The sequence below is a fragment of the Pelodiscus sinensis genome, chromosome 9 (genome assembly GCF_052426305.1).
Source record: "Pelodiscus sinensis isolate ZL-2025 chromosome 9, ASM5242630v1, whole genome shotgun sequence".
Classification (NCBI taxonomy): Eukaryota; Metazoa; Chordata; order Testudines; family Trionychidae; genus Pelodiscus; species Pelodiscus sinensis.
Genome location: NC_143060.1, coordinates 680,577 through 708,305, shown reverse-complemented (window position 1 = coordinate 708,305; position 27,729 = coordinate 680,577). Strand labels below are relative to the sequence as shown.

General features: G+C 54.3%; 2 protein-coding genes across 2 annotated transcripts in view; one reads left to right on the top strand and one right to left on the bottom strand.

Moving 5' to 3' along the window:
• SZT2 (SZT2 subunit of KICSTOR complex) overlaps positions 1 to 2,799 on the bottom strand; it is a 183,277-nt gene extending 180,478 nt beyond the window's left edge. Inside the window, 4 exon segments of the mRNA XM_089780666.1 lie at positions 281 to 451; positions 768 to 941; positions 1,168 to 1,293; positions 2,735 to 2,799. Of these exon segments, the coding sequence (XP_089636792.1) occupies positions 281 to 451; positions 768 to 941; positions 1,168 to 1,293; positions 2,735 to 2,764 (501 nt within the window). The 5' untranslated portion in view covers positions 2,765 to 2,799.
• Positions 2,778 to 26,138, top strand: MED8 (mediator complex subunit 8). Its single transcript, XM_075914611.2, has 7 exons — positions 2,778 to 2,863; positions 6,788 to 6,906; positions 10,455 to 10,599; positions 11,297 to 11,437; positions 13,104 to 13,185; positions 20,959 to 21,207; positions 25,667 to 26,138. Exons 1-7 carry the CDS (start codon positions 2,858 to 2,860, stop codon positions 25,729 to 25,731), a joined length of 807 nt encoding a protein of 268 aa, XP_075770726.1. The 5' UTR covers positions 2,778 to 2,857; the 3' UTR covers positions 25,732 to 26,138.
• The last annotated feature ends 1,591 nt before the right edge of the window (positions 26,139 to 27,729 follow it).

The window sequence follows — 27,729 nt, the reverse complement described above, 5'->3', positions numbered from 1 at the left end:
TGAATTTCCCTTAATAAACTGCAGGCTCCTGCCCACAGATCCCCGTCTCTGCTTGGCACTGCCCATCGGGGCCGGAGGCTGAGGTTTGGCCTATACAAACACAACAGAGTAGCGACCTTACGGTCTAGCATTGCACCAGAACACAGCTTCCGAGGGGCCAAGACTACTTCACCATAAGCAGCAGTGTGCACGCAACTCCCGTCTGCATGTCCCCAGCAGCCTGGGCAACAAGAAGAGCTGGCACACGAAGACTGGGGAGAGGAAGGAGACGGAACTGTACCTGGTGGGACTGCAGACCAATGATGGAAGAATATGCTTGGATGGTGACAAAGATCTCTGGCTGGTAGGTGATTTCTGAACCAGGGACTCGGAAGGGTTTGAGCAATCCCACGAGGCACCGGGAAAGGGCATGGAACACCTCGTCAAAAATTATCTCCCCCGTGGAGTCGTCCTGCAGAAGTACGAAGGGTGAAACAGTAACTGGTTTTCCAGTGTCACTGACGGGGGTCCCTAGCACCTAGCGTTCCACCACGCGCCCTCCTGGAAACATTCCGCAGAGCCCCAACCCGTGAGGGCCAGTGCCCACCAGGCAAAACCCAAGCACAGACAACCCTGCACAAGGGGTGGGATTCCAGCCAGTGGCAGCTGCTGGCACATGGAGCTTTTACTGGGAAGTGGGAGCCAAGCTCGCCTGGCACCAAGATGGGACACAGCTGGCGGCAGGAGCTCTGTGTGTGAGAGCCCCGAGGTCCCCCTTGCACGCTCACCACGATGCCTGTGGACGGGCTCAGATCAAGCTCAATCACAAAGCGGTACTGTCGTGCCAGGAAGGTGACCTGCGTGGAGGGTACTAAGAGGTAGGGCCTGGGCCGGACAGACTCATGTGGCTGCCACCCATTTGGCAGGATGCTGAGAATATCCAGTTCATTATCAGACTTCACCTGCAGGAGAAAAGCAGCAAGTGAGGAAAAGCCAGGCGTCCAGACGAGCAGGAAGAGGAGAGAACAAATACCCAGGCGAGAGGCTTTCACAGGGATTCTAGACTCCCAAGGAGCAGTGTTGACCAAAAATGCCTACATCTTCTCTCCTCCACGGCCAACCTGCCAATCCCGGGGGCACAGGTCACTGCACAAGCCCCCTACGTCAATCCTGAGCCTGCATACTCACCAGCTCACACTCAGGCACAGCACAAATGACTTGGCGCAGGTGACTCAGAAACCAGGAGAGGCGCACGTTGCGGGAGATCCGATAGTCTTTCTTCATCAGCAGGAAGACCTGGCCTGCCTCTTCCATCTGCAGCAAAAGGAAACCAGTCACCATAGCGTGGGACAGGTACGAGCGGAGACCGTGACGACCCCCCCGCCCTACAGTCCCCCCCGCACTCACCGCCCTACGGCCCCCCCGCCCTACGGCCCCCCCGCCGGCTCACCGCCCTATGGCCCCCCCCGGCTCACTGCCCTACGGCCCCCCCCGCCCTACAGTCCCCCCTGCACTCACCGCCCTACGGCCCCCCCGCGTCGCTCACCGCCCTACGGCCCCCCCCGTCCTACGGCCCCCCCGGGGCTCACCGCCCTACGGCCCCCCCGCCCTATGGCCCCCCCCGGCTCACCGCCCTACGGCCCCCCCCCCCCCCCCCCCCCCCCCCCCTATGGCCCCCCCCGGCTCACCGCCCTACGGCCCCTACGCCCTACGGCCCCCCCGCCGGCTCACCGCCCTACGGCCCCCCCGCCCTACGGCCCCCCCCGGGCTCACCGCCCTACGGCCCCCCCCCCGGCTCACCGCCCTACGGCCCCCCCGCCCTACGGCCCCCCCCCCCGGCTCACCGCCCTACGGCCCCCCCGCCCTACGGCCCCCCCCCGGCCCCCCCCCCCGGCTCACCGCCCTACGGCCCCCCCGCCCCCCCCCCCCGGCCCCCTGGCCCCCCCCGGCTCACTGCCCTACGGCCCCCCCGCCCTACGGCCCCCCCCCCCCGGCTCACCGCCCTACGGCCCCTACGGCCCCCCCCCGGCTCACTGCCCTACGGCCCCCCCGCCCTACGGCCTCCCCCCGGGCTCACCGCCCTACGGCCCCCCCGCGCTACGGCCCCCCCCCCGGCTCGCTGCACTACGCCCCCCCGCCCTACGGCCCCCCCCCGGCTCACCGCCCTACGGCCCCCCCGCCCTACGGCCCCCCCCCCCGGCTCACCGCCCCCCCGCCCTACGGCCCCCCCCCCCCGGCTCACCGCCCTACGCCCCCCCGCCCTACGGCCCCCCCCGGCTCACCGCCCTACGGCCCCCCCGCCCTACGGCCCCCCCCGGCTCACCGCCCTACGGCCCCCCCGCCCTACGGCCCCCCCCCGGCTCACTGCCCTACGGCCCCCCCGCGCTACGGCCCCCCCCCCCCCCGGCTCACTGCACTACGCCCCCCCCGCCCTACGGCCCCCCCCGGCTCACCGCCCTACGGCCCCCCCGCGCTACGGCCTCCCCCCGGGCTCACCGCCCTACGGCCCCCCCGCGCTACGGCCCCCCCCCCCCCCCCCGGCTCGCTGCACGCCCTACGGCCCCCCCCCGCCCCCCCCGCCCTACGGCCCCCCCCCGGCTCACCGCCCTACGGCCCCCCCGCCCTACGGCCCCCCCCCCCGGCTCACCGCCCTACGGCCCCCCCCCCCCCCGGCTCACCGCCCTACGGCCCCCCCGCCCTACGGCCCCCCCCCCCGGCTCACCGCCCTACGGCCCCCCCGCAGCCGGGTCGGTACCTCCGCGTCCCCGCGCTCGCTGCCCGCCATGTCGGCCCGGCCCCGCTTCCGGCCCGCGCTGACCTCTCACCCCCGACCCGGAAGTAGAAGGGGGAGGGGTCGGTGTCTTCAGAGGATGCAGCCATGCAGGTGAGCGGAGCGGCGGCGGCATCCCCCCCCCCCCCCCCCCCCGCTGAGCCGGCCCGGGGGGGGCTCCGGGGGGGTCTCTGACGGGAGGGGCGGGGGCGCCGGGGGGGGGGTCTCTGACGGGAGGGGGAGGGCCGGGGGCGCCGGGGGGGGGTCTCTGACGGGAGGGCTGAGGGGGAGGGGTGGGGGTGGGGGTGCGGGGGGGTCTCTGACGGGAGGGGCTGAGGGGGAGGGGCGGGGGCGCCGGGGGGGGTCTCTGACGGGAGGGGCTGAGGGGGAGGGGCGGGGGCGCCGGGGGGGGTCTCTGACGGGAGGGCTGAGGGGGAGGGGTGGGGGTGGGGGTGCGGGGGGGGTCTCTGACGGGAGGGCTGAGGGGGAGGGGCGGGGGCGCCGGGGGGGGTCTCTGACTGGAGGGCTGAGGGGGAGGGGTGGGGGTGGGGGTGCGGGGGGGGTCTCTGACGGGAGGGCTGAGGGGGAGGGGCGGGGGCGCCGGGGGGGGTCTCTGACGGGAGGGCTGAGGGGGAGAGGCGGGGGCACCCGGGGGGGTCTCTGACGGGAGGGGCTGAGGGGGAGGGGCGGGGGCGCCGGGGGGGGGTCTCTGACGGGAGGGCTGAGGGGGAGGGGCGGGGGCGCCGGGGGGGGTCTCTGACGGGAGGGCTGAGGGGGAGAGGCGGGGGCACCCGGGGGGGGTCTCTGACGGGAGGGGCTGAGGGGGAGTGGCGGGGCTTATTTCAAAGCTCTGATCAGCTTTTGCGGAAAAGCGTCCTGCCAATCTAGACGCGCTTTTCCGCAAATGCTTTTAACGGAAAACTTTTCCGTTAAAAGCATTTTCGGAAAATCATGCCAGCGTAGACGTAGCCACTAAATCTAGACTACATCCCTTTTTCAGAAAAGGGATGCAAATTAGACGTATCGCAATTGCTAATGAAGTAGGGATTTAAATCTCCCGCGCTTCATTAGCATAAAAATGGCCATAGAAAAAGTTCTCCAGGACAAAAACACAGGAAGTCATTTTGATCTCAAATGACAATACAAATCACAGAGTAATAAATAATGGTGTAGGTTTTCCACCTGCCCTAAATTGCATGAATAGAGCCCTGCAAATCTGTGGATATCTGCTTTATATCCATGAGTATACCATGGTTAATTTTTGCAGATGCTGACAGAAGTTTTATCTCTAGAACCGTGCAAGTTTGTGGATATTTGCTTTATATCTGTGGGGTATTTGCATCCATGGGTGTCAATGCAGATACAGGCAGTCCCCGGGTTACGTACAAGATAGGGACTGTAGGTTTGTTCTTAAGTTGAATCTGTATGTAAGTTGGAACTGGCATCAGCCGCTGCTGAAACTGATCAGTTTCAACCGCGGCTGAATCTGGACGCCAGTTCTGACTTACATACAGATTCAACTTAAGAAACCCAGGCGTCCCCAAGTCAGCTGCTGCTGAAACTGATCAGTGGCTGATTCCAGGAAGCCTGGGGCAGAGCAACTCTGTCTTGGGCTTCCTGTAGTCAGCCGCTGGTCAGTTTCAGCAGCGGCTGACTTGGGGACACCTGGGGCAGAGCAGCTGGGGTGCTGCTGGGTTGCTCCAGTAGCGCGGCTCCTCGGCACTACTGGAGCAACCCAGCAGCACCCCAGCTGCTCTGCCCCAGGTGTCCCCAAGTCAGCCGCTGCTGAAACTGACCAGCAGCGGCTGAATCAGGACGCCTGGGGCAGAGCAGCTGGGGTGCTGCCGGGTTGGTCTGGAGCGGCGCTGTGGGACCAACCCGGCAGCCCCCAGCTGCTCTACCCCAGGGGTAGGCAAGAAAAGCCTGGTCTGCTGGGGGGGGGGCACTAGCTGCACACATCCCCCCCCCCCCCCCCCGCAGACCAGGGAGACAGGGATGGCGGGACCACCCAAGTCCTCCACGGCTTTGCTCTGTCTCCCTGGTCTGCTGACCTGGGAGACGCGGAGCAAAGCCTCAGAGCATGCCCGCAGCGGGACAGCCCGGGCGCGCTTGAGCTGTCCCCCTGCGGGCGTGCTCCGTGGCTTTGCTCCCTGTCTCCCTGGTCTGCAGGGAGATGGGGAGCAAAGCCTTGGAGCACGCCCGCAGCGGGACAGCCCAGGCGCGCCGCGGCTGTCCCACTGCGGGCATGCTCTGAGGCTTTGCTCCCCATCTCCCTGGTCTGCTGGTCGGGAGACGGGGAGCAAAGCCGCAGAGCACGCCCGCGGGGGACAGTTCAAGCGCGCCCGGGCTGTCCCGCTGCGGGAGTGCTCCAAGGCTTTGCTCCCCGTCTCCCTGCAGGCCAGGGAGACGGGGAGCAGCTTTTCTCGCCCCGGAGGACGGGGGCGGCGGACCACGGCGCATCTGGGCGTCCCGCTGCTCCCATTCTCCGGGGCGAGAAGACCCCCGTTCGTAACTGCGGATCCGACATAAGTCGGATCCGCGTAACTCGGGGACTGCCTGTATTTGCAGCTCGTTTTTGTAGCTACAGAGGTGGATGTGACACATTTTGTATTGATGCAGCACTCTATGCATGGACAGAGGCAATTATGATGTTTAGTGCCAGTATTTTGGCCTAAGTAAGAACTCTTCCTGGATTAGATACAAGAGTGGTAAAGCCCCTCCTTAGTTTATTTCAAAGACAGCCTGTATGGAACACCCGTAAGTGTTTTTAATAAGGGGAAACCAAAGTGACATATTTGAAATCAAAATAACGGCAATATCCAATTCATACCTTATTTATAGTGATAGATGCAGGAGGGTTGATCTGTTTAGCCTACTGAAGAGATGATTAAAGAGTGACTTCTGGGGAACAGGTGTTTAATAACTGGCCATTCAGTATAGTAGAGAAAAATCTAACATGAGCCAATAGCTAGAAGATGAAGCTAAACACATTCAGAGTGGCTATAAAGTGTAAATTGTTAATAGAGCAACAAACCATAGGAACAACTTATGAAGAGTTATGGTGGATTTTCCATTGCTTGCCATTTTTAATTGAAGATTGGAAGCTTTTCTAAAAGGTAGTCTCTGGGAATGATTGTGGGGCAGTTCTCTAACCTACATTATACACAAGGTCAGACTAGATGATCACAATTGTCCATTCTGGCACTGAAATCTACTAAATTACTTTGGCATGTCGATATGAACACTGAAGATGCTTAAAAATAACAAGTAGTCCTTTGGCACTGTAGAGACTAACAAAAATAGATAGCATCATGAGCTTCTTCAGATAAGATCCTTGTTAATCGCTTCATGGAAATCCCATGTCATTTAAAAAAGCAAAAACCTACAACAAATCTGGTCGATTACAGACTGAATTGTTTATCACTAGCAGACCTACTCAGTCCTTCAGGGCAAGGCCTTGGGGATGTGTCCTGTCCACAGTGGGCCCCCCAACGGTTACTGGTTAACCAGAATTGGTAAGCATGACCTGTTTAGGGAGACACTTCCCGGTTAACTTTTCACATCCCTATTGTAGACCATTCGATGAGTTGATTAATGTTAACATCTCTGATCACCACAGTGTCTCAGAACCTGTCACGGAGTAAAAGTGGCAGATGAAACGTGGGAGCCTGCAAGGGTCCCGGCAGTGGGGAAGGACCTGTGGTCAGAAAGAGACCAAGGGTGGGCAGAGAGAGAGAGTCTGTTACCTGCATATCAGGTGGGTCTGGAGGTCAGGAGTAGAGGTGCTTAGGAAATGGAGGAGAGACCAGCTGCCTTGTGAGCTGCACGAGAATGTGTTGTGGCAAAAGGGAAATGAGTGTGGCAGAGAAAGCCCAGGGATTTTATCTCCAGGACAGGTCTTTCCTGGGAGAATGGGATTGCTCTGTCTGCTAAGGGGCATGAGGTGCTGCAAACGAGTGTGTCTGGCAGGGGGTCGGCACAGGTGGTGACCAGAGCACTAGGCTGTGTCCTAACCCCTCTCTTTCCCACTTTCTGCAGAGGGAGGAGAAGCAACTGGAGTTGTCTCTGGAGGCGCTTATTAGCCAGGTGGCTGACCTGAAAAACTCCTTGGTCAGCTTCATCTATAAGCTCGAGAATGAGTATGATCGGCTCACCTGGTACGTATGTGCATGCTTGTGAGTGCGGGGTGCCACAGCTAGTCTGCCGTGTTGTGCAAGATGTGCTCTTCTGCTTGCTGGAGACCCGACTGCACGTGTGGTCCTTATTTTTTCCACCTGCTGAATCACATGAAAAGAATCGCCACCCACAAAATCTTTCTCAGGGTGTGTCTAGACTACAGGGTTTTGTCGACAAAACTATACCTGCGTCTACACTACCGCTGAGTTGTCGACATAACGTCGACAGGACTCAGCAGTTTTGTCGACGCTGGTAAACCTCATTTCACGAGGCATAACGCCTTTTGTCGACAGAGTTCTGTGGACAGAAAGCATTACTGCATGTAAACTGTCCTTGCGTCTACACTGCCATGTCGACAAAGCAGCTTGCTTTGTCGACAGAACTGAATGTAGTGTAGATGCTCTTTGTCGACAGAAGCTTTGTCGACAAAACTCTGTAGTCTAGATGTACCCTCAGTGTTAACTTTTCATGTTAGCAATGGGGGTGTTGCCACATGGCTGGTAGGTGATTATGGAGGGCAGGGGCCCACACGCTGGGTTTGGCAGATGATCCTCTGAGCAAAGAAGCAGCTACAGGCTTTGTAGAAGTGCAAACTGCTATTGCCTCTAATTCAAGCCGTGATATGCCCACATCTGGACTATTGCACACACTAAATGGATTAAAACTGGCTGAAGGGTTTCAAAATGGACTTGTAAATGGAGAATCATCATCAAGTGGGCATGTGTCCAGTGGTGTCTTGCAGGGACTGGTTCTTGGATGTACATTATTTAACATTTCTGTCTGTGAGCTGGAGAAAAACACATTGTTACTGATAGAGTTTGCAGATGACACAAAAATAGGGGAAGTATTAAATAATGAAGAGACAGGTCACTGAGTGACCTGGTCTCCTGGCTAAGTAGAGTGCAGACAGTGTGCATTTTAATATAGCTAATGTATCTCTATTGGGACAGAAGGTCAACCATGCTTACAGGATGGGAGATTCTGTCCTGGTAAGCTGTGGCTCCCAGGGTCCTGGGGGATAAGCATTTGAATATGAGCTCTCCGTGCTCTGGCCAAAAGAGCTAAATTTATCCTGAGAGGAATAAACGGGAATGTTGACTAGGAGCGCGGTTATTTTGCCTCTGTATTTTGGCACTCTTCAACCACTGCTGGAGTCCTGTGGCTAGTTCTGGTGCCTACAATTCAGTAAGGAGGCTGATTAATTGTAGAGGGTTCAGAGAAGAGCCACAAGAATGAATAAAGGATTAGAAAACCAGTGATAACGTCTGCTATTTTAGTCTCTCTTAACAGAGAGACGGTTAAGGGGTGACTTACAGTCTATAAGTAGCTATGGGGAAACAAAGAGACTAAAGAGCCTTATTAATAACAGAGAAAAGTCTAGCACAATCCAGTGGCGGGAAGTTGAAGCTGTACAAATTCCGACTGGAAATGAATCGTTCTTTTTGACAGAGTGCATTTAACCATTGGAAACGTTTAGCAAACGTCTTGGCTGATTCGCTGTCACTGGCAACCAACTTTCTCGGCTTTCTCCGAATTCACTGAAAGGAAAGATCCGGTTAGATTTTGTCCCTGCCTGGGAATGGCTTTCTGACCTATCTGGCCACGCCACCAGGAGGCAGCCTCCGTCAGAGTTCTGGTGGAGGGGATGATCCATCCTTGGCTCTGCGCTGCATCCCTGGTTCGGCGCAGACCTGCCACTGTCGCCTCCTTGGCACCAAACTGGGGCACCCACAGTCCCATGGGAGGCTGGGATCTGCACTGAATCAGAGCCTTCAGCAGAGCCGTAAGCTCCTTCATCCAGCCAGGGATGGAGTCGCTCTGAAACCTGACAGAGTCCAGCTCAGTGTCATTCCGCTCCGGGTTGGGGGGGTCTCTGTCGTTCTTCCTCCTCCCCCCAAGTGCGGCAGTAAAAGTCGTAGTTGTGGCTTGGAGCCGTGGTTCGTGCTAAAGAGGCACTTGGGCCTTGTGCATGAAGTAGGGTTGTGAAATCCTAGTTAATGGTTAGGGTCACCTAACGTGTAACTGGTTAACTGATAAAGCGGATCCCAGTGCGGGGGCTGTTACTACCGGCACCATGAGCCTCCCAGCCCTGACACTGGGACAGCTCTTTGTCTGCAGCAGGCTGCTCCCAAGCACCAGTTAACTGGTCCCTGGGAAGGGTGATGCTTTCACACCCCTAGCATGAAGCTGCATCCATGGCTCTGAAGCAGCCCTTGAGTGGGATTCGCGTGGAGAAGAACGTCTTGAGAAGCCACATTTGCTGTGCGATGGGTCTGTTGTTCGTTCCGCAGTTCCTGGCCTTGGCAGCCATGCGGCCTGACTGCTACACAGGCAGCTCTGACGTTTGTTGCTGTGCGTTCCCCAGAGGCTTGCTATGGAAATCACATGATGGCAGCCCCCTTCTGAAGCAGGTGACTTCTGGGTACTTGTCTGGCTCTGTCAGTCTGTTTCCTTGCTTCTCTGAGGCGGTGTTTAAGTTTTAAGAATGCCTGATAAAGATCTTGTAGGTGTTTGTCTCGATCTGTGGGATTAGAGCAAATCTGTTTGTATCTTCGAGCTTGGGTGTAGAAAACTGATTGTGTGATGGGGATGTGTCCTGGGCAGAAGCTAGAGGCATGTAGGCAAGAACAGCCATCAGTTGGTTTCGGTATAGGGTGCTGTGTATGTGACCAGCTGTAATGTCCGGGAAGTGGATCTCTTGTGTGGACTGGTCCCGGCCGAGGTTGATGGGGTGGAAATGGTTGAAATTCCTGTAGAATTCTTCAGGGGCTTCCTTGTGATGACATCTTCACCGTCTGGACCCGCGGGAAGGAGCGCCGTGGACTGACTCCTCGTCTGTGCACGTACAGACAAACGCGGCTCGCTCTGAGACTTGTCAGGCCCAGTGGCTGAGTGGCGGAGGCTCTCCTTGCTGCCAAGCGTGGGAGAGCATTGCTGTTTATACCTCACGATTGTCAGAACCCCCAGAAACCTCCTCTGCTTCATTGGCTCTGAAGTGTCACATCCGGCCCTGAGCCCTTCTCTCCTCCCAGTGGGAGCTGACGGGTGTCTCGGGCACAGCCATGTGACATACAATGGGGAGTGAGCATCTCCAGGCCCCGGCTCCCCTTCTCCCCTCCCCGTGATGCTGGGCCTGCCCCGCACCCTCCACCGGCATCCCACAGGGAGGGGCATTGTCAGTCCCTGCTTTGAGCCCTCTGTTCCTGAGAGCTTCCTGGGGCTGGCGATTTAAAGGGGACAAGGCTCGCACCCGCCGTTGCCACTGTAATGGCAGCAGCTGGGGCCCCAAGCCTGGACAGAGCCCTGAAGAGCTGGCTGGGGGAGGCCAGGCCCCACCCCTTCCAGAGACCTGGAGCCAATCCCCAGCTTGCCTAGGGCCTGGCGAAATCTGTCGGCTGTCCTGGAGTTAGGCTTTTTTCAGGACTCTCACAGCCGACCATTGCTCACCCAGCCTGTGCGGCCCCTGGACGTGAGGGTCTCACAGCTGTGAGCACATGCCCGGTCTCGCTCATCCCCTCTCCCTTCCCAGGCCCTCGGTCCTGGACAGCTTTGCGCTGCTCTCAGGCCAGCTGAACACGCTGAACAAAGTGCTGAAGCACGAGAAGACACCCCTGATGCGCAACCAGGTCATCATCCCTCTGGTGCTGTCTCCAGATCGTGATGAGGAGATCATGGTAAGAGCCCAGCAGCTCTGAGCTGCTCCCCGGGGCATACTGGGCTGGGCTTCAGGCACGAGCTCCGACTCCCCTACAGCCTCCTGGTGCTGAACATGCAGCTATTCCGCAGAGGGCAGAGAGGGTGAGCGCTGTGGGGAAGAGTGGCTTATCCCATAGCAGCTGCCACCTGCAAACTTGCACTTCGGGCCCATCTGTGTTACTTGTTCCACTCTGCGAACGTGCAGCCAGAGCCCCCCGAGGGACTACCCCAGCACTGACTGGCCTCCCCACTGGCTGCCCAGCCGCATTCTCCCAGGTTCCCCTTTGCACATTCTGTTGTCCAGACGTGCCACTAAGAACTCCCAGCCCCTGATACTGACGTGTGGCGTGGTTGGGATTGGTTCTGTCTAGGGCAGGGGGCTGGGCTTGATGGCCTTCTGTGGTCTCTTCCAGCCCTATGGTCCTATGATCCCAACTAAACATGACTGTTGTGACCAGTGTCACCCTGGGGGAGAAGAGATCTCAAGCGGCCCATAGCATAGTTGGATACCATGAGGACAGACATAGAACTTATTAGACCCAAATCACTTACTGCTTTGTAGCTCAGATCCCTCTGCAGCACGTTGTTAGCCAGGGCTCTGGCTCCCTCACCTGCATTCCTTGCCCCAGTGGTGTGACTGCTGGGCTCTGAGTCTGGATTGTTGGGTTCTTCCAGCGACAGACAGAAGGGCGTGTGCCAGTCTTCAGCCATGAGGTGGTGCCAGATCATCTCCGTACCAAGCCTGACCCTGAGGTGGAGGAGCAGGAGAAGCAGCTGATCACAGATGCAACTCGAATCAGTGCTGATGCGGCTCAGGTAGGGAAGGAACAGCGAGCTGTCCAGAGAAAGGGTGCAGGTTCCCCGTTTCTCTGGATACTATGCCCTGGTCACTGGTTAGAAGACAGGAAACAAAGGGTAGCAATCATTGATCAGTTTTCAGACTGGAGAGGTACCTGGCGGTCTCCCGCAGGGGTCTGTCCTGCACCCAATCCTATTCAACTCATTCATAAATGATCCAGAAAAACAGGTGAACAGTGCAGGAACAACACTGGCAGACAACTCTCTTGAGTAGTTTTTTATTAAGTCCCAGTAAGACTGTAAAGAGTTACAAAAACATCTCACAATACTGGGTGATTGGGCCACAAACTGGTGGGTGAAATTCAATGTTAAGTGCACAGTAATGTACATTGGAAAACATCGTCCCAGCTGTATGTACAAAATGATGGGGACTAAAATAGCTGTTACCACTCAAGAGAGCAAGCTTGGGTCATTGTGGATAGATCTCTGAAAACATCCACTCAGTGTGCAGCGGCAGTCAAAACAGCAAACAGTATTGGGAATCATTAAGAAAGGGTTAGAGAATAAGACAGAATATTCTATTGCCTGTATATATATATATATATATATATATATATATATATATATAAATAGTACACCCATATTGTGAATACAGCCGCTCCCCGAGTTACGAACAAGTTATGGACCAACACTTGGTCCGTAACTCGAAGTGTTCATAACTCGGATCCCATAGAGTTCCATGGCAACCGCGCTGTTCGTAAGTGCGGATCGCCGTTCGTAACTCGGATTCACATTTACGACCACTTTGGTCGTAAGTGTGGATGGCCGTAACTCGGGGAGCAGCTGTTCTGTGTGCAGATGTGGTCACCTCATCTCAAAAAAGATACATTAGAATGGGAAAAGACTCAGAAAAGGGCAACAGAAATGATCAGTGGTATGGAATCCACTGTCCTATGAGGAGACGGGGACTTTTCAGCTTGCAAAAAGGATGACTAAAGAGGGATAGGATAGAGGTCTATAAAATCATGACGAGTGTAGAGAGAGTGCATAAAGAAGAGTTATTTACTCCTTGCCATAGAACAAGCGCTAGGGGTCACCAAGTGAAATGTATAGGTAGCAAGTTTAAAACAAACAGAAGGAAGTACTTCTTCGCACAGTGCACAAACAACCTGTGGAACTCCTTGCCAGAGGATGTTGTGAAGACCAGGACTTTAACAGGGTTTACAAAAGAGCTAGATAGATTCATGGCGGTTAGGTCCATCCATGGCTATAGGCAGGAATGATATGCCTAGCTTCTGTTTGTCGGGGCTGGGAATGGGCGACAGGAGGGATCATGTGATGTTTCCCTGTTCTGTTCACTCCTTCTGGGGCACCTGGCATTGGTCATTGTTGGAAGACAGGACACTGGGCTGGATGGATCTTTGGTCTGACCCATAATGGCCATTCTTATGTGATTTCTCCAGCTGATCCAGACGATTGGGCTTCATCTCCTCCTAAAGTGACATCACCATAATGACTTCCGGTTGTTTACATGGCTATTCTAGCCCAACCTTTTATTGGCCCTGGCTCCCTAAATGCCCGCAGTCAGTCTCACGGCCCCAGGCAAAGGGTTTCTACATGAGCCTTGCTGTCCTGCACTATGCTGGAAATGTCCTTGCACTTTCTCATTACTCTTACTTTGCAGAAGCAGATCCAGAGCCTGAACAAAATATGCTCAAACCTGCTGGAGAAAATCAGCAAGGAGGAGCGAGAGTCTGAGAGTGGAGGTATCGCGTTGGAGTGGAGGTGGGGTGCAAAGGGAGGGATGGAAAGGGCAAGTAGAACACGCACCATAGGGCATAGGCAGAGCAGCAGGCCTTATGGGAGAAGGGTCCGGGGCGGGGGGACGTTGAGCCAGAGAGCTCAGGTTTTTGGAAGGGAATCCAGAGTGCATGAGTTGGGTTTCTGTGGTGGCAGGCGTGCAGTATTCTGTGCATTGGAGAAATTGAATGGACTCAAACTAGCATCTCTCCGAAGAGTTCTGTCCTGTCCGGAATGTCGCTTTGCATCCCTGTAGGTGGTAGTGAATGCAGCTCCTGGGGTGTGCCAACACAGAATAAAATAATTGGAGTGGCCGTGCAAGTCCAGGAGAAAACAAGAAACCCCTTAGCCATTTTCTGAATGAGTCGAGAATGTGCCCGCTGGTAGCCTTGCTGTAGACCTGGGCTATTCAACATGTGGCCCGCAGCCCGTTTGATTGCGGCCCGCGGTGCGGTTTGGGTTTACGCAGGGCTCAACAAGTGGCCCGCGGGCAGGAGCCAAAACAAAAGGTAGCCGGTATAATGGTCTTCTGTTGAGATGCGTTTTAGTAGTTACATTCCTGGACCGTCGTTGCTCCTTAAAAGTGCTGTCGTAAGGGTGGAAATCAGGTGACTTGCATTTCATTAATATCAGCAGAACTGACATAAACGGGGCCTGTGTGATGTGTAGGCTTGCCTTAATCTTTGTATTCATGCCCATCAGTGTGAAAGAAGCTATTTGCATCTATTTATATATATAGCCCTACCCTAGTGTGATGCATGCCCATGGTTAAGTGTGTTTCAAGACATGAAACAGCCTACTCTGTCTTACTTTGAGGGTATGTCTACACTACAAAGTTAGTTCGAACTAACAGACATTAGTTCGAACTAACTTTCATAGACGCTACACTAGCGCTCCGTTAGTTCGAATTTAATTCAAACTAACGGAGCGCTTAGTTCGAACTAGGTAATCCTCATTCCACGGGGATTAAGCCTAGTTCGAACTTACTAGATCGAATTAAGGGGTGTGTAGCCCCTTAATTCGAACTAGTGGGAGGCTAGCTCTCCCCAGGTTTCCCTGGTGGCCACTCTGGCCAACACCAGGGAAACTCGTCTGCCCCCCTCCCGGCCCCGGACCCCTTAAAGGGGCACGGGCTGGCTACGGTGCCCGTGCCAGGTGCAAGCCTGCCAGCACCCAGCCAGCAGACCCTGCACCTGGCACGGATCGAGCCACCCACCCGATGCCCCCCAGCCCTCTCCCTCTTCCCAGGACCAGGCTGGCGGCTCAAGGGAGCTTGCCCGGGACTGCAAGAGGCGGGCACCCACCTGGGCTAGTGCGGAGATCGTGGACCTCGTCCACGACCTCCGCACTAGGCACAGGAAAGTGGCCGGCTTGGGCAGGAGAGCTGCCAGCCTGGCCACCCAGGAGCAGGTGTGCATGAAAATCAAGGGGGTCCACTGAGACCCCCGACCCTGAGCCCTGAGCTTACAATGGCCATTCTGGGTCTGACCAAAGGTCCATCTAGCCCAGTAGCCTGTCTGCCAACAGCGGCCAACCCTAGGGACCCTGGAGGGGATGGACCGAAGACAGTGACCAAGCCATTTATCTCGTGCCATCCCTCTCCAGTCTTCCACAAACGTTGGGCAGGGACACCACTCCTATCCCCTGGCTAATACCACTCCATGTACCCAGCCTCCATGACTTGATCTCACTTCCCTTTAAACTCTGTTCCAGTTCTAGCCTTCGCAGCCTCCTGCAGAAAGGAGTTCCACAGGTTGACTCTTTGCTTTGTGAAGAACAACTTTCTGTTACTACTTTGAAGCCTGCTACCCATTCCTTTCCTTTGGTGTCCTCTAGTCCTTCTTTATGGGAACTAATGAAGAACTTTTCTGTATGCACCCTCTCCACCCAACTCCTGCTTTTAGAGACCTCTATCCTGTCCCCCCTCCGTCTCCTCTTTTCTAAGCTGAAAAGTCCCAGTCTCTTTAGCCTCTCTTCATATGGGACCTGTTCCAAACCCCTGATCATTTTAGTTGCCCTCCCCTCTCCCAGCCTCTCTCTTCCCCTCTCCCACCTCCTTTTCCCAGTCTCCCCCAGTTTTGTTCAATAAAGACAGATTCCATTTTGGAAGACATGTTATCTTTATTTTGTACATCAAGAAAAGGGGCTAGGGAAGGGTAAGTGGAAGGAGGTGAGGGAGGAATGGGACACGAGCCCCCGATGGGGAGGACTGGGCTGGCTCTGCGGGCTTCTGGGGGTGGAAGCTCTCCTGCAGCCCCCCGATTACCCCCTCTCCCCAGATGGCAGCCTGCGGCAAGTGCAGCCGGTCTGATGGCCGAGTGCTGTGATGTGCCCAGTGTGGGTACTCCGGGCACTCCAAGCCAAGACTGCTTTGCAAGCGGGGCACCCCTGAGAACTGTCTGTCCGGGGTGGGGGTCGGGTCCCTTTAAGCGCAGCCCTCAGCTAGCCTGAGACAGCATCTCCACGCTCTAAGTCCTCCTCTGATGCCCTGCCGGCACTGCTTCCGGCCATCCTTAAGCCCGGTTCAGGGTCCACTTAATGTGGACATGCTGGTTCGAATTAGCAAAACGCTAGTTCGAACTAGTTTTTTAGTCTAGATCCGTTAGTTCGAATTAGCTTAGTTCGAATTAACTAATTCGAACTAAGTTAGTTCGAATTAACGTTGTAGTGTAGACGTACCCTGAGTGACACGGTGTTGAGCATCCTTCCACGTCATCCCAGCCATGCGTCTGCCGGCACAGACAGCCTGGGCCGCGCTCCATGTGGGCTGCTGTTTCTTGTTTTTTCCTTGCTGATACTGTAAGTGGTGGTGTCCAAGATCCAAAAGAGAGGTTTCCTCTGCCTCAGCGGGCTTTCCGTCTCTAAGGCAGATGTGTAGCAGACAGGAAACCCAGGCGGGTGGGGGCTGGGTGGGGTATTTGCTTTGATGTTATCGACTCATTAGTAGGAGCTGTCACATTTCACATTCCACCATGGCCAATGAGAGGCCATGACGCCACTTGTCCTGTAACCCTGCTCTGCTGCAGCACTCAGCCTCCACAGCAACCGGCAGTGCCCTGTGTGCTATGTGGCCCTGGGTCAGCTCTCTGCAGCCCCCAACCTGGCCTTCCCCAGCCTTGGTTACTGCTTGTCGGGTGACCCCAACACAGCCTCTGCCCCATGCACCCCAGAACAATCTGACCTGAGCAGCCCAGGCCTCTCCGGGGATACTCAGGAGTAATCCAGTTTGTTGCTCCTGTAAAGAGGCAGAAGCACGGTTCACTACTTTAAGTGCAGCTAAGAGTCACTTCAGTTCAGACACAGCACTAAGTTGTGTTAGATACAAGGGAAAGAAGTGGATTAGCTCCTCCACCTCATTCCCTTCCAAGCACAGCTCTCGGACAGACCGGGCCTTCCCCAGATCTTGTGGCTCTGGAAGAACTTTCAGAAGGGCCTTTATTCTCTGTGTAGTCGGGCAGTTCAGTTTGGTGAGTCGGTAGTTCACTGTACTTTAGGTTTTAGAGCAGTGGTCCCCAACCTTTTCAGGTTGGCGGGCGCCAGGGGGCGTGGCCGTTCGCCCGCCGGGCGTCAGGGGGTGGGGACACTTGCCCGCCCGGGGGCGGCCCCCCCATAGCCACGGGGCCGGAGCCGGTCCCCCCCCCCATAGCCGCGCGCCCGGGGAAGGCGCCCCCTGGCAAGCGCCCGGGGCCGGTGCCCCCCCCCCCGTAAGTGCCGCGGGGCCAAGGCCGGAGCCAGAACCGGCAAGGGTATGCGCGGCGCACCCGGGGCTGGCACCTGCCAGCCCAGATTGCTCCGCGGGCGCATGTAAAGAGCCCGGCGGGCGCCATGGCGCCCACAGGCACCGGGTTGGGGACCACGGTTTTAGAGTCTCGTGACAGTACCAGTACCTGGTGGGGTCCAGAGACCGAGAAGTGCGGCTTTAAAAGATACGTGTGATGCTCCATGGTCTTCCCAGCTTCAGATGCCCACCCCAGGTGCTTCAAATGACTAAAGAAAAGGCAGCTTTCTTTGTGCTATGCTGTCTGCACCACATTTACTCCCCACATCCAGCAGGAGAGACAAAAGATTTCAAGCCACAGGAAGTTTTGACTGTTGTCTCTTGGAGATCTGAGGGAATCAAAATCACCCGAGGGAAAGAACGGCTGGTCTGAATCAGGTCCAGGCATTTCCAATCAGGAAGTCAATTACGCCAAAAGCATCTGGCTCTGCACTGAGCTCCTGTTCTAAGGCACTCAACTGTTCAGGAGCTAAACCTTCAGCCCCATTGAAAGACAGGCAAAGCCCTTGACAGAGTGCTCCACACAGAGGTCTTAACCCCCTGACATCATGTTGGACCTGAGGACATTGAGTCCAGGCAATCAGAAGGCCAAGATGAGACGTCTCTTGGAGCTGGAAAAGAATTCCCATTTCAGAGTCATCAGATCCCTGGGGTTGTGAATTCAGCATGGGGCCACAGTTGGCTAAGGGGCCACAGCCTAAAACCAGAATAGCTCTGGATCACACCAATGTAAACTATCCAAAGAAGCCATCCAGATTGAGCATTTCATATCTTCCAGTTCTTTCTAGCATGGTGATGGCTCCAGTTCATGTGGATCTACAGGGCACCACAGGTCTGAATAGTTCCTCACCCAGAATAAGAGAGATTAATTGAGAAGCATCCTCCTCAGTTTTCTCCTCCAGACAAAAGGCAAAAATGGGACACTTCGTCCTGAGGATCTTCTGACCTCCACCTCCAAAGTCAGCTATGTGGTTTCCTTCCAGGACTAATTTCACTTTCATCTCTGCTTGAGAGTCTGACCTCAGCTGTATCACGCATAACCTGTCATGCGGTGGGGAGTGGCTCACAACCAGGAGTGCCTACCTCTGGGCAGACTACATCAAAGTAGGGCCGAGACCTCAGCTGGCGGTGTGCTCTGTAATTAGAGTTCACCAAGGCAATACCTTCTGTGGAATCACAGACAGTCCCCTTAGACTCTCCAGTCTGTCTTGTTACCCAGACAAACTGCAGATAGTGATAAATGGCCATTCATACCAAAAAAGAGAGTCACGCTCCCTGTCATGTTGCTTTCTAGATCTCACACTAAAGACAACACAAGTAGTCAGTCTGTAGTAAACTAACTCCAGGTTTATTAGCTAAGAAAAGGAAGTGAGAGTTAGTGAGATGTTAAAGCAGATAAAATATATACACAGGTGAATCACAGTCTAGAATTCCAAATGGTGGCAATGATGTAACAAATTACTAGTTTCCCAAAGTCTTTTTGAGGTACCCAGATTCCCTGGGAATCTCCACTTTGCATCTGAGGCCATGTTTCCACTTACCAGAGGATTGACGCTCTGGCAATCGATCCTCTGAGGTTCAGTTTAGCAGGTCTAGTAAAGGCAAGCTAAATCAAATGCTGAGGGCGCTTTTATCAGCGCTTCCCGTAGCTGGAGTTGAGTATCTTGCATTGATTTTCTCTGCCAGTGTAGACCAGGCCTGAGGCCCTTCCCTAAAAGAGTCCAAATAGCCCAGAGATACAGGATTTTTCCCTGGATCCATGCTTATAACTTCTAGAAAGCAAGCTGATAGGGCCACCACCCAGGGTGTATTTAGGGTCTTGGGTTGCTGATCATGACACAAAGTGACCACTTGGCTTTGAATGCACATGAATAAGTACTTTCTTGCTAAAAATCTTTGTTTGCTTTATACAAAGCTTCTTTCGCATTTGATGGGCTGTTTAGTTAGAGGTATTACAGGGTAAATATTTGCTGTTACGTCAGAACAGGATACAGATAAGCAAAAACGATGCATGTAACATCACATAGTTTTCATGAAGTTTAAATGCCAAATACTTAGACCGCATTTATACTTACCATGCTGGAGACTGATCTTCTGGCATTCGATTTAGCGGGTCTGGTAAGGTCCCGCTAAATCCAATGCTGAGGGCAGCACCGATACTCTGTGATTCATGAGGAGTAAGGGAAGCCGACGGGAATGTTTGCTCCCATCGATCCCCCGCTGTCTTAAGGTACATCAACTCCAGCCACGTTATTTCCATTATTTATGTGGCTGGAGTTGCTACCTTAAGCCGACCTTCCGGCTTTAGTATAGTCCTGGCTGTATTAGTTGATTTTTGAGACACTCCCTAAACTGTTGTGGAAGCATCTGATGTAACTATTAGAGTGGGAGGTGGGGAATCTACTCTCATCATGGGGCTGCTTTTCTGAGCATGGTCTGTCTGGGGATTGTTGCATTTATGCTGTGGTTTAGCAGCACAAACTGAGTAGAAACAAACGTTGGCTTCACTCGGCTAAATTCTGTGTTTTAGCTCTGGTAGAATTCCCACTGATCTAAGAAATCAAAGCTCCTAGGATAACCAGTTCCCAGAGGGGGAGACCTTTGTTTTGTGCTTGCTTCCTAATGCTGCAAGTCTCAATAACCTTTGTGGTTTCCAAAAGACAATGTATACAATGGCTAAGCTGGCTAGCCTTTTCAGTACAGTGCTACTCATGCCCGGATCACTCAATATGTCCCATGAGTGGAATATGCAGAATCCATCTTGAAGAGCTCCAGGTACAAGTGGTAATCGTCATGCCTGTCAGAGCTCATGCAGCATCAGCTGCAATCCTGGGGTAAGTGACATTTGCAGGGCTACAGCCTGCGACCTGGGACGTGCTTTCACGAGTCATTGCTGTTTTCCAAGCCTCGTGGAAAGATGCTGGTCTGGAGGAGTGGCCTTTCTGCTCTTGTTCAGGTCACTTATAATAATGTAATATATGGAGCTGTACCTATCTCATACGCCTGGAAGGGTCCTTGAGAGTCATCGAGTCCAGTCCCCTGCCCTCGTGGCAGGACCAAGAACCATCCTGACAGATTTTGCCCCAGATCCCTAAATGGCCCCCTCAACCCTCGGTTTAGCAGGCCAATGCTCAAGCCACTGAGCTATCCCTCCCCCCACTTCTGAAACCTTCCTGCTGGCCAAACTGCACCCGCAGTGGAATGGACATGCAAGAAGAAAAGACAGACCCCTCTTCCCCTGACCGGTTACTCACCAGTTCTGTAACTGTTGTTCTTCGAGCTGCGTCCATGCCCCCCCCCCCTTAGCATTATACTCCAACGTGCTGCTTTCCGGTACGAAGGGACTGGGAAGGTCAGGGCCTTTGTGCCTTGGCTAGCAGCAGAACCCTGCCAACAGGACCAGCTCTGCCCGTGCCACGTGGGAGCACGTGCGCAGCGGGAAGCAGAATGCGCGTGGGCAGCAGGTACCATTCGTATGTCACAGGTGCCTCTGCGCTGTCCACAAAGGACACCTCCCCTCTCTGAACATGCTATCCATGGCTGCGGGGATCGATCTGTGTGCACGGCATGGCCCATGAATGTTCTGTTCCGGAGTGCAGGGTTAATTTTCCAACCATCAGTGTAAGCTGGTCACTTCCTTGCATAGCTCCCTGCTCAGTGCCTAGCATGGCATCTCGGACACCCTTTATGCAGTCTCACGGATGTATCACTGGCGTACCACAGTGTCTGAGCACCGCGCAGTCCTTAGTGAGTTTAGCAGCCTGCACCCTGGTGTGGCAGGGCTATTGTCCCCGTTTTACGGAGTGGGAATGAGACACAGAGACTGACTTGCACGTTCCGTGAGGATCTCCTGAGTGCCACTAGCTCCTTAGCTCGTCCTTGTTACAGGCGCAGAGCCTCCTGGCAGTGGCCAATGGGCGAGGCAGTTGAAATGCTCCAGAAATCTTCTCTTTCCCTGCAGGCTTACGGCAGAACAAGCAGACTTTCAACCCCGCGGACACCAATGCACTGGTGGCGGCTGTGGCTTTTGGAAAAGGGCTGTCAAACCGGAGGCCCCCAGGCTCAGGAGGGCCTGTCCAAGCAAGCCAGCCGGGGGCCAGTGCCATCCTAGCAGGGGCTTCCGGCATCCAGCAGGTCCAGATGTCGGGCGCTTCCAGCCAGCAGCAGCCAATGCTTGGAGGAGTGCAGATGCCACAGGCAGGCCAGCCAGGTAAATTAGCATGGCAGAAGAATGCCTCAGAGTGCTTGGTGCATGGGGAGAAAGAAAGGAGCATCAAAGCCAGCAGTCCTACCCCAAGCATCGTAGTCAGCCTGCTGGGAGGAGCCGGCCCGGAGAGCAGAGGGGTCTGTAGTCAAGCTGGGGGCTAGGGCTTTGAGCGAGACCTCTGGGGGCAAGATCCATGCAGGGAGAGCAGAGAATGCGTGGCAGGGAATGGAGGGGAGCTAGCTTCCTGGGAGACCTCGAGGAACTAAAATCCAGGTAGTACAAAATTGCTCATAGATTCGTGGCAGTTAAGGCTAAAAAGGGCCGTTGTGACCTGCTAATCTGACCTGTAGAGTACCGGCCAAGGACTTCCCCAGTGCCCCTTGCCCTCCGGCTGAACCACACAGCAGGCCACGGAGAACCTGCTTATGTCCCTGGGGGATCTGTGCCGGGGTTCTGAGTGTGACAGCTTCCCATTGGTGCTGTTTTCTGAACAGAAGACTGCGTTTTCTGGCTCTGCCGCGCACAGCTCCGAGTGTAGCTGAGCGCTTGCGCACAGAGTGACGACAAGGGCCGGCGTGGGGGGGCACCAGGGCTGCAGTGTCTTGGGGACCTAGGTTAACCCCCAGTCTGATCCCAGCCGCTCCAAACTAATAACTCAGAGCAGGAGTCGTCAAAGGGTTGTTTCTGTCCACACAGTAACTAGTGAAATGAACCCATGTTCCCCTTGTACATGAGACACCCGAATACGAAGCTTCATCTACATACAGCTACGCAGCTCTTCAGAGCTCAGCCCAAGCCAGGCTAATCTCCCTGGATCTTTCATTGGGTAGCCCCCTGCTGGCCCATGCTCATCCCCTCCACGTGGAATGAGCGAGGATCCCGTTTTATGAAAGGCATTTCCCAGCATCCTGCAGCCAGGAGTGTCAAAATGCACAGCCCCCAGTGGGGACTGCACACGCCATCTTCAGGCAACTGTCTTGTGCCATGTTCCCCCCCAGCAGAGTGTGAGCGCCCCAGTGGTAAGGCCCTGCCCGACCCCCACACACCCTGCACTTTCCTAGCGCCCGCCGCAGAGACGTTAAGCTGTCTGTGATCGATTTGTTTGGACTGTGGTCTGTTAGAGTTTTGAGGACTGCCCAGAGGGGGACAGGTTCTGTCTCTGCCCAGGAGCTTTCATGCTGCACCACTATGGTTCAGATGCCTGACACCAGAGGCCAGCCCACAAGCATAAGGTCTCCCCCTGGCTCTAACCAGGCTACTGACTTCCCAGTCCTTACTCCTCGAATCCCTCCTCTCCCAGTCCTTAATCCCCACATGTGGCCCCCTACGGTTTGCACACCAGAGGCCTGCTGGGGATAAGAAATCAACCAACACTGGATTTCTGAGATGGGCTAGTGAGGGACTCCAGCACAAACTAGTTACATAGAAACTAAATAGAAAAACGCAAGCTCCAAGTTTACACTTCGATAAAATCCCTTTGCTTCTACAAGGGGCTTGTAGACAGTTTTCCAGTGTGCCCCCTGCCCTGGGGGGAATCTGCCAGTTGCCGACTGCCCTCATTTTCACCCAGAGGTGTCCTTTGGTTTCTGGGCGAAAGCCTGCCTCAAAAGGGAATTCTCGTTGAGGTGTCTCGGTGTCTGCTCACTAATGCGCCTCCTCCGCCATGATCTGGTGCCTGGCTGGACTGCAGCTGATGACATGGAGCTGGTTGCCTGAGGAGGTGCTCTTCCCTGCTGTGAGCTGGAGCCAAAGTTGTAGTACAGGTTATTAGCGCAATTCTCCCTGTGTATACACACTCTGTGTGCCTGTTGCATAATGGCCCTCATGTTCAGAACATGCCAAGCTGGGATTTAAGGCCTTACTCACCGTACTTTGCAGACTGGGTAATCTTGCACCATAACTTAATGGGTGTGGTGCTCACTCCTGATCTCCCCTGGGGGGGGTGTGACCGTGAATGTCCTATCTGTTACGTCCTGAGCTGCTGGAGTCATCACTAAGGTACTCCACAAGGTGACATTGCGCAGCAGATGTTGAAAGTGGAAGGGAGTTACACAGGTGCTGACTCTTGCTGTTTAGCATTAGAATCTGGGCCCATAGATTTGTGATGTGGACATGTGCTCCAGAAACTCAGCTTTATTCCAAACGTGCATATGTTCAGGGCTCGACAAATAATGCAATCGACTTGCCTGGGCGAGTAGATTGCAACCCAGAAGAGCCGGGTTCAGGCGATCTGCACATGCGCAGATTGCTGGACAGCGCGGCTGGCGAGCAGGGCTCGCTGCGGTTCGGCAAGCCCTGCATATGTTTAATGTCATAAACGGTCCCCCCCTCCCCCCCAAGAAAAAATATTTCAAGTTTCTGAAGGGGTGTTAAAAAGAGGAGGGAGAAAAATTGTTCTCCTTGGCCTCTGAGGACAGGAGAAGAAGCAACAGGCTTAAACTGCAGCAAAGGAGGTTTAGGTTGGAAATTAGAAAAAATTTCTTGCCCATCAGGGTGGTTGAACACTGGAATAAATTGCCCAGGGAGATTATGGAATCTCTATCTCTGGAGATATTTAAGAGCAGGTTGGACAGACACCTGTCAGGGGGTAGTGCTTGGTCCTGCTGTGAGGGCAGGGGACTGGACTTGATGACTTCTCGAGGTCCCTTCCAGTTCTAGGATTCTGTGATTTCTAGCCCTCATGGTTGTGAAGAAACACCTTTGAAATGTAACCTGGCATGACCAATGCAGTAGTGTCTGCCTGAGTCAGCAGCAGCCTGAAACTGGCTCAGAATGGGAGAACAGCTACATTGATCTGAGTGGGGGTGATAGCTACAAGCTCTGCCAATAACAGTGTCAGTGTCGGCATCGTTAGCGATTTCACTGCTGGTCCTGTTAGCAGAAACATCTAGCTAATGTCTCTCTCAAACGCTCCCGCTCCGAGGGTGTGGGAAGCCCCACTACCCACACCTTCTGCAATGAAATGCCAATGCAGTGTCAGTACAGAACTCGGCAGCACACAAACAGCTGAATGAAATTGCAAGGAAAACTGAGCTGGTTGAGCTACTTTTATTTAATTCACTAAAAAACCTCCATTTTCTAAATTGTCCTTGGAGCTGCCTCAGAGTCCGGGGAAGGCAGGTATGACATTTGGGGAAGAAGGTGTCAGTGAAATGAGTGTGGCTATCTCAGTGCCTACCAGTGAATTCCCAGCTGTGCAATGATGGTACTGATGCCAAACACCTGTGAGCAACAGCCTTAACTCTAAATTAACCTTGAGGAAAACAGAGTTGCTGTGTTAGTCATTAATGCTCTGAGATCGCTGTGGAGTGGAAAGTGCTAGAGCAGAGCAGTGTATGACCAGTGGTAGCAAACCTGCCTGCCTGCAAACATGAGAGGAAGGATGTAATCAGCAAGGAGAGGGGAAGGATTTATTTTGGGTGGGACAAGGGGTAAAATGACAAGCAAAAGGAAATTGACAAGGAATGCCAGGGCCACAAAAGATGTTCTCTTGTGGAAGTGACTTGTAGAAGAGAGGCAGGAGTCTCAAAACGTGGGACACTTGCTAAATTAGGCCAATCTCAGGAAGAATGCAGTAAGCAATCTCCTAACTGGATGATTGGGCAATAAAATGAAATTCAGTGACAGATAAATGCAAAGAGCCCATTAGAAAACCTAGACATACAAAATGATGGGGTCTAGATTAACTGTTACCACTTAAGAACTAATTCTTGGAGTCATAAGAGAGAGTTCTCTGAACACATCTGCACAATTTATAGCAGCGGTCAGAAGAGCTACCAATGTTTAGACACATTAGGAGAGCTATAGATAATAAAACAGTGTCACACTATAAATGCATGCTATGCCCACACCTTAACTACTGTATTCAGTTCTGGCTGCCCTATCTCAGCAAAGAGAGATTACAAAGGAAAAGATACAGACAAGGGCGACCAAATGATGAAGGGCATGGAACAGCTTTTGTACAAGAAGGACGATAGAGTAGGAGAAATTAATGAAATTAATAGGCTGCAGGTTACAACAGAAGGAAATACTTCATACAACGCACAGTCCACCCGTGAACTCATTGCCATGGGAGTTTTGAAGGCCAAAACTATAATTGGGCTGGATTAAATCGTTCCTGGAGGATAGGGCCATCAGTGCTATTAGACACAATGGCCAGGGACACAGCCTCATGCTCTGGGTGTCCCTAAATCTCCGACTGCCCGGAACTGGATGACGGGACGAGACGGGATGATTCCCTTGGAAGCGTCTGGCACTAGCCTGTCAGAAGACAGGGCACTGGGCTAGGCGGACCATTGGTCTGACCCCGTCTGGCCGTTCTTATAACCACCCTGCCCTAGAGCTGGGGGTTGGGAGTGGAGGACTCCCAGGAGGGCTGGTTCCACACTGCTGTTTGGTGGGACTGTCCTTCGTGGACCCTTTCTTGTATCAGGTGACTGCACAACTCCTCTTTCTTCTCTAGGTAAGATACCCAGTGGCATCAAAACCAACATCAAGTCTGCCTCAATGCACCCCTATCAGAGATGAGCAGGGAGGAGCCTCGTCCTGGCTGACCAAACAGCACAAGCATTGTTCCTGCCAGTTGCCACTCCGGAATTTCCTTCCATGCCTGTAAGATCCCCGCCAGCCTCGTGCATTTCTGGGCGGGTTCTCCCCCCCGGGAGCTCCAGGCTGTCTCCATCCTCTGTGGCTTTATTCAAAGAGAGCTGCTGGGGGCCACGTGCTTAGGGAACCCTGTCTGGCGGCGGGGGCCGAACCCTGTATCCCATCTGGCCTGGTGTGGAGAGGCTCATCCCCTTCACTCGTCCAGATGCAGAAGCTGAATGCCCTCCGAGAACCTCTTCTCCTGGTGTCTGTGTGAAGCGGTCCATGGAGGTCCACTGCCTCCTCCCTCCACCCTCCCACTGTCCAATAAAAACCGTGTTCCATGCCAACCGTGACCACGCCTGTCTGTGTCCAGTCCCAAGGAGTATTGCAGCCTGACTCATTTCCCTTTGGGAATGGCTGTAGAACAGCTCTGCCCCAACCACAGCCATTGTGCTTATTAGACGCGCACAGGATCTTTTTCAGGGGAAAACGCAATGCGCCTCTTTGGTTGAAAATACAGCTTGAAAAGTGGCATGCACACACGTCCTGCAGATGTTCTTGTCATTGCCGGTCTTGTGGCTCAGGTCCATCTAGTGGCCAGCTAGACTGAACAGGAGTGAAGAGCTGGGCTCTGCCAGTCATGGTCTAGTGTGCTGAGACTACACAGCTGTACCCAGAGAACCCTGGCAAACGCACCACGTTTTTATGCTTGCACACACCCATTTAAATCTGTGCATTTTGCAATGTCATGCTGCAATCGTTAATCCTTAAATCGTGTTCATCTCACGGGTTTCCAGTTATCCTTTGATGGCCATTGTCATAGTTACCTCCTGTTTGTCTTCTCACCCTTGTGGGTGTCTGTCTGTCTCCAAGGTTTGTCAAGTCTGCTCATTTGTTTCTAGCTTCAGCCACAATGGATTCTTCCTGGTTGTCCAAGTTTCTTACTTGACCATCTGGGCTTTCAGCTGCACACACAGCCTCCGCTCACCCCAACCAAGTTCCACCCTGCGAGCCATCCTTGCTGCTTGTTAGCATTACAAATTCAGTTGTGCTTCTTGCCTGCCATGAACTATAGAGTTGCTTCCCTGTACAGCTGGTTGCGTCTCTTCCTAGAGAAAGCTCAGAACTAGAACAGCATCCTCCTCAACCTGTCAGCCCCTTTGGCTCCATCACCCAGGCTCTTCTGTTGGAAATCCTGCCCTCCTTTGGCTTTGGTGACTGTCCCCTCCTGGTTCACTTGAATCGCACATTCAGCGTGTCCTTTGGAGAGGGACCCTCATCTGCACTCCTTGGGCTCTCTCCTGGGTCCCCTCTCCCTCGCCACATCTCTGCAGGATAAGCTCATCCACAAATGCACGTTTGACTCCCAGCTGGAGGCTGAAGACTCAGATCAGTCTCTGCCCCAGGCATGTCTCGTATCCGAGCTAAAATCTCGGCCTGTCTGTCTCCTCAGGGATGTTGAGCCATCAGCTCGAGCTCACACTGGCCAAAACTGCTCCTGACTTTCCCCACATCCTCCTCACTCCCTTCTTGGTCACTATGGGGGGCGCCATCCGTCTGCCTGTCACGTGGGCCCATTCCCTGGGCATCATCTTCAACTCCAGCTTCTGAGTCCTTGCATCCAGACTAGGTTCTGATCTTGCCAAGTCTGTCTGCGTAACATCTCTGCGATAAGGCCTAGTTCTGTCCAGCCAAACAGCTAAAACCTCCTGTCTGAGCTTGCCCTGCCTATGTCCATTCTGAGTGCTGCTGCAAAAACCACTTTCCTGGGCTGTTTGACCATGTGACCCTTCTCTGTGCATCTCTCCGCTTGTTCCCACTTGTCTGTCCCAAAGACGTAAGCTGCTTGTCTTCACTTTCACGGCCTGTCCTGCTTTGCTCATCATCTCTCATTCGTTCTTGTGCTATGAACTCCCAGCTCTTCCCAGCCAGTGATGC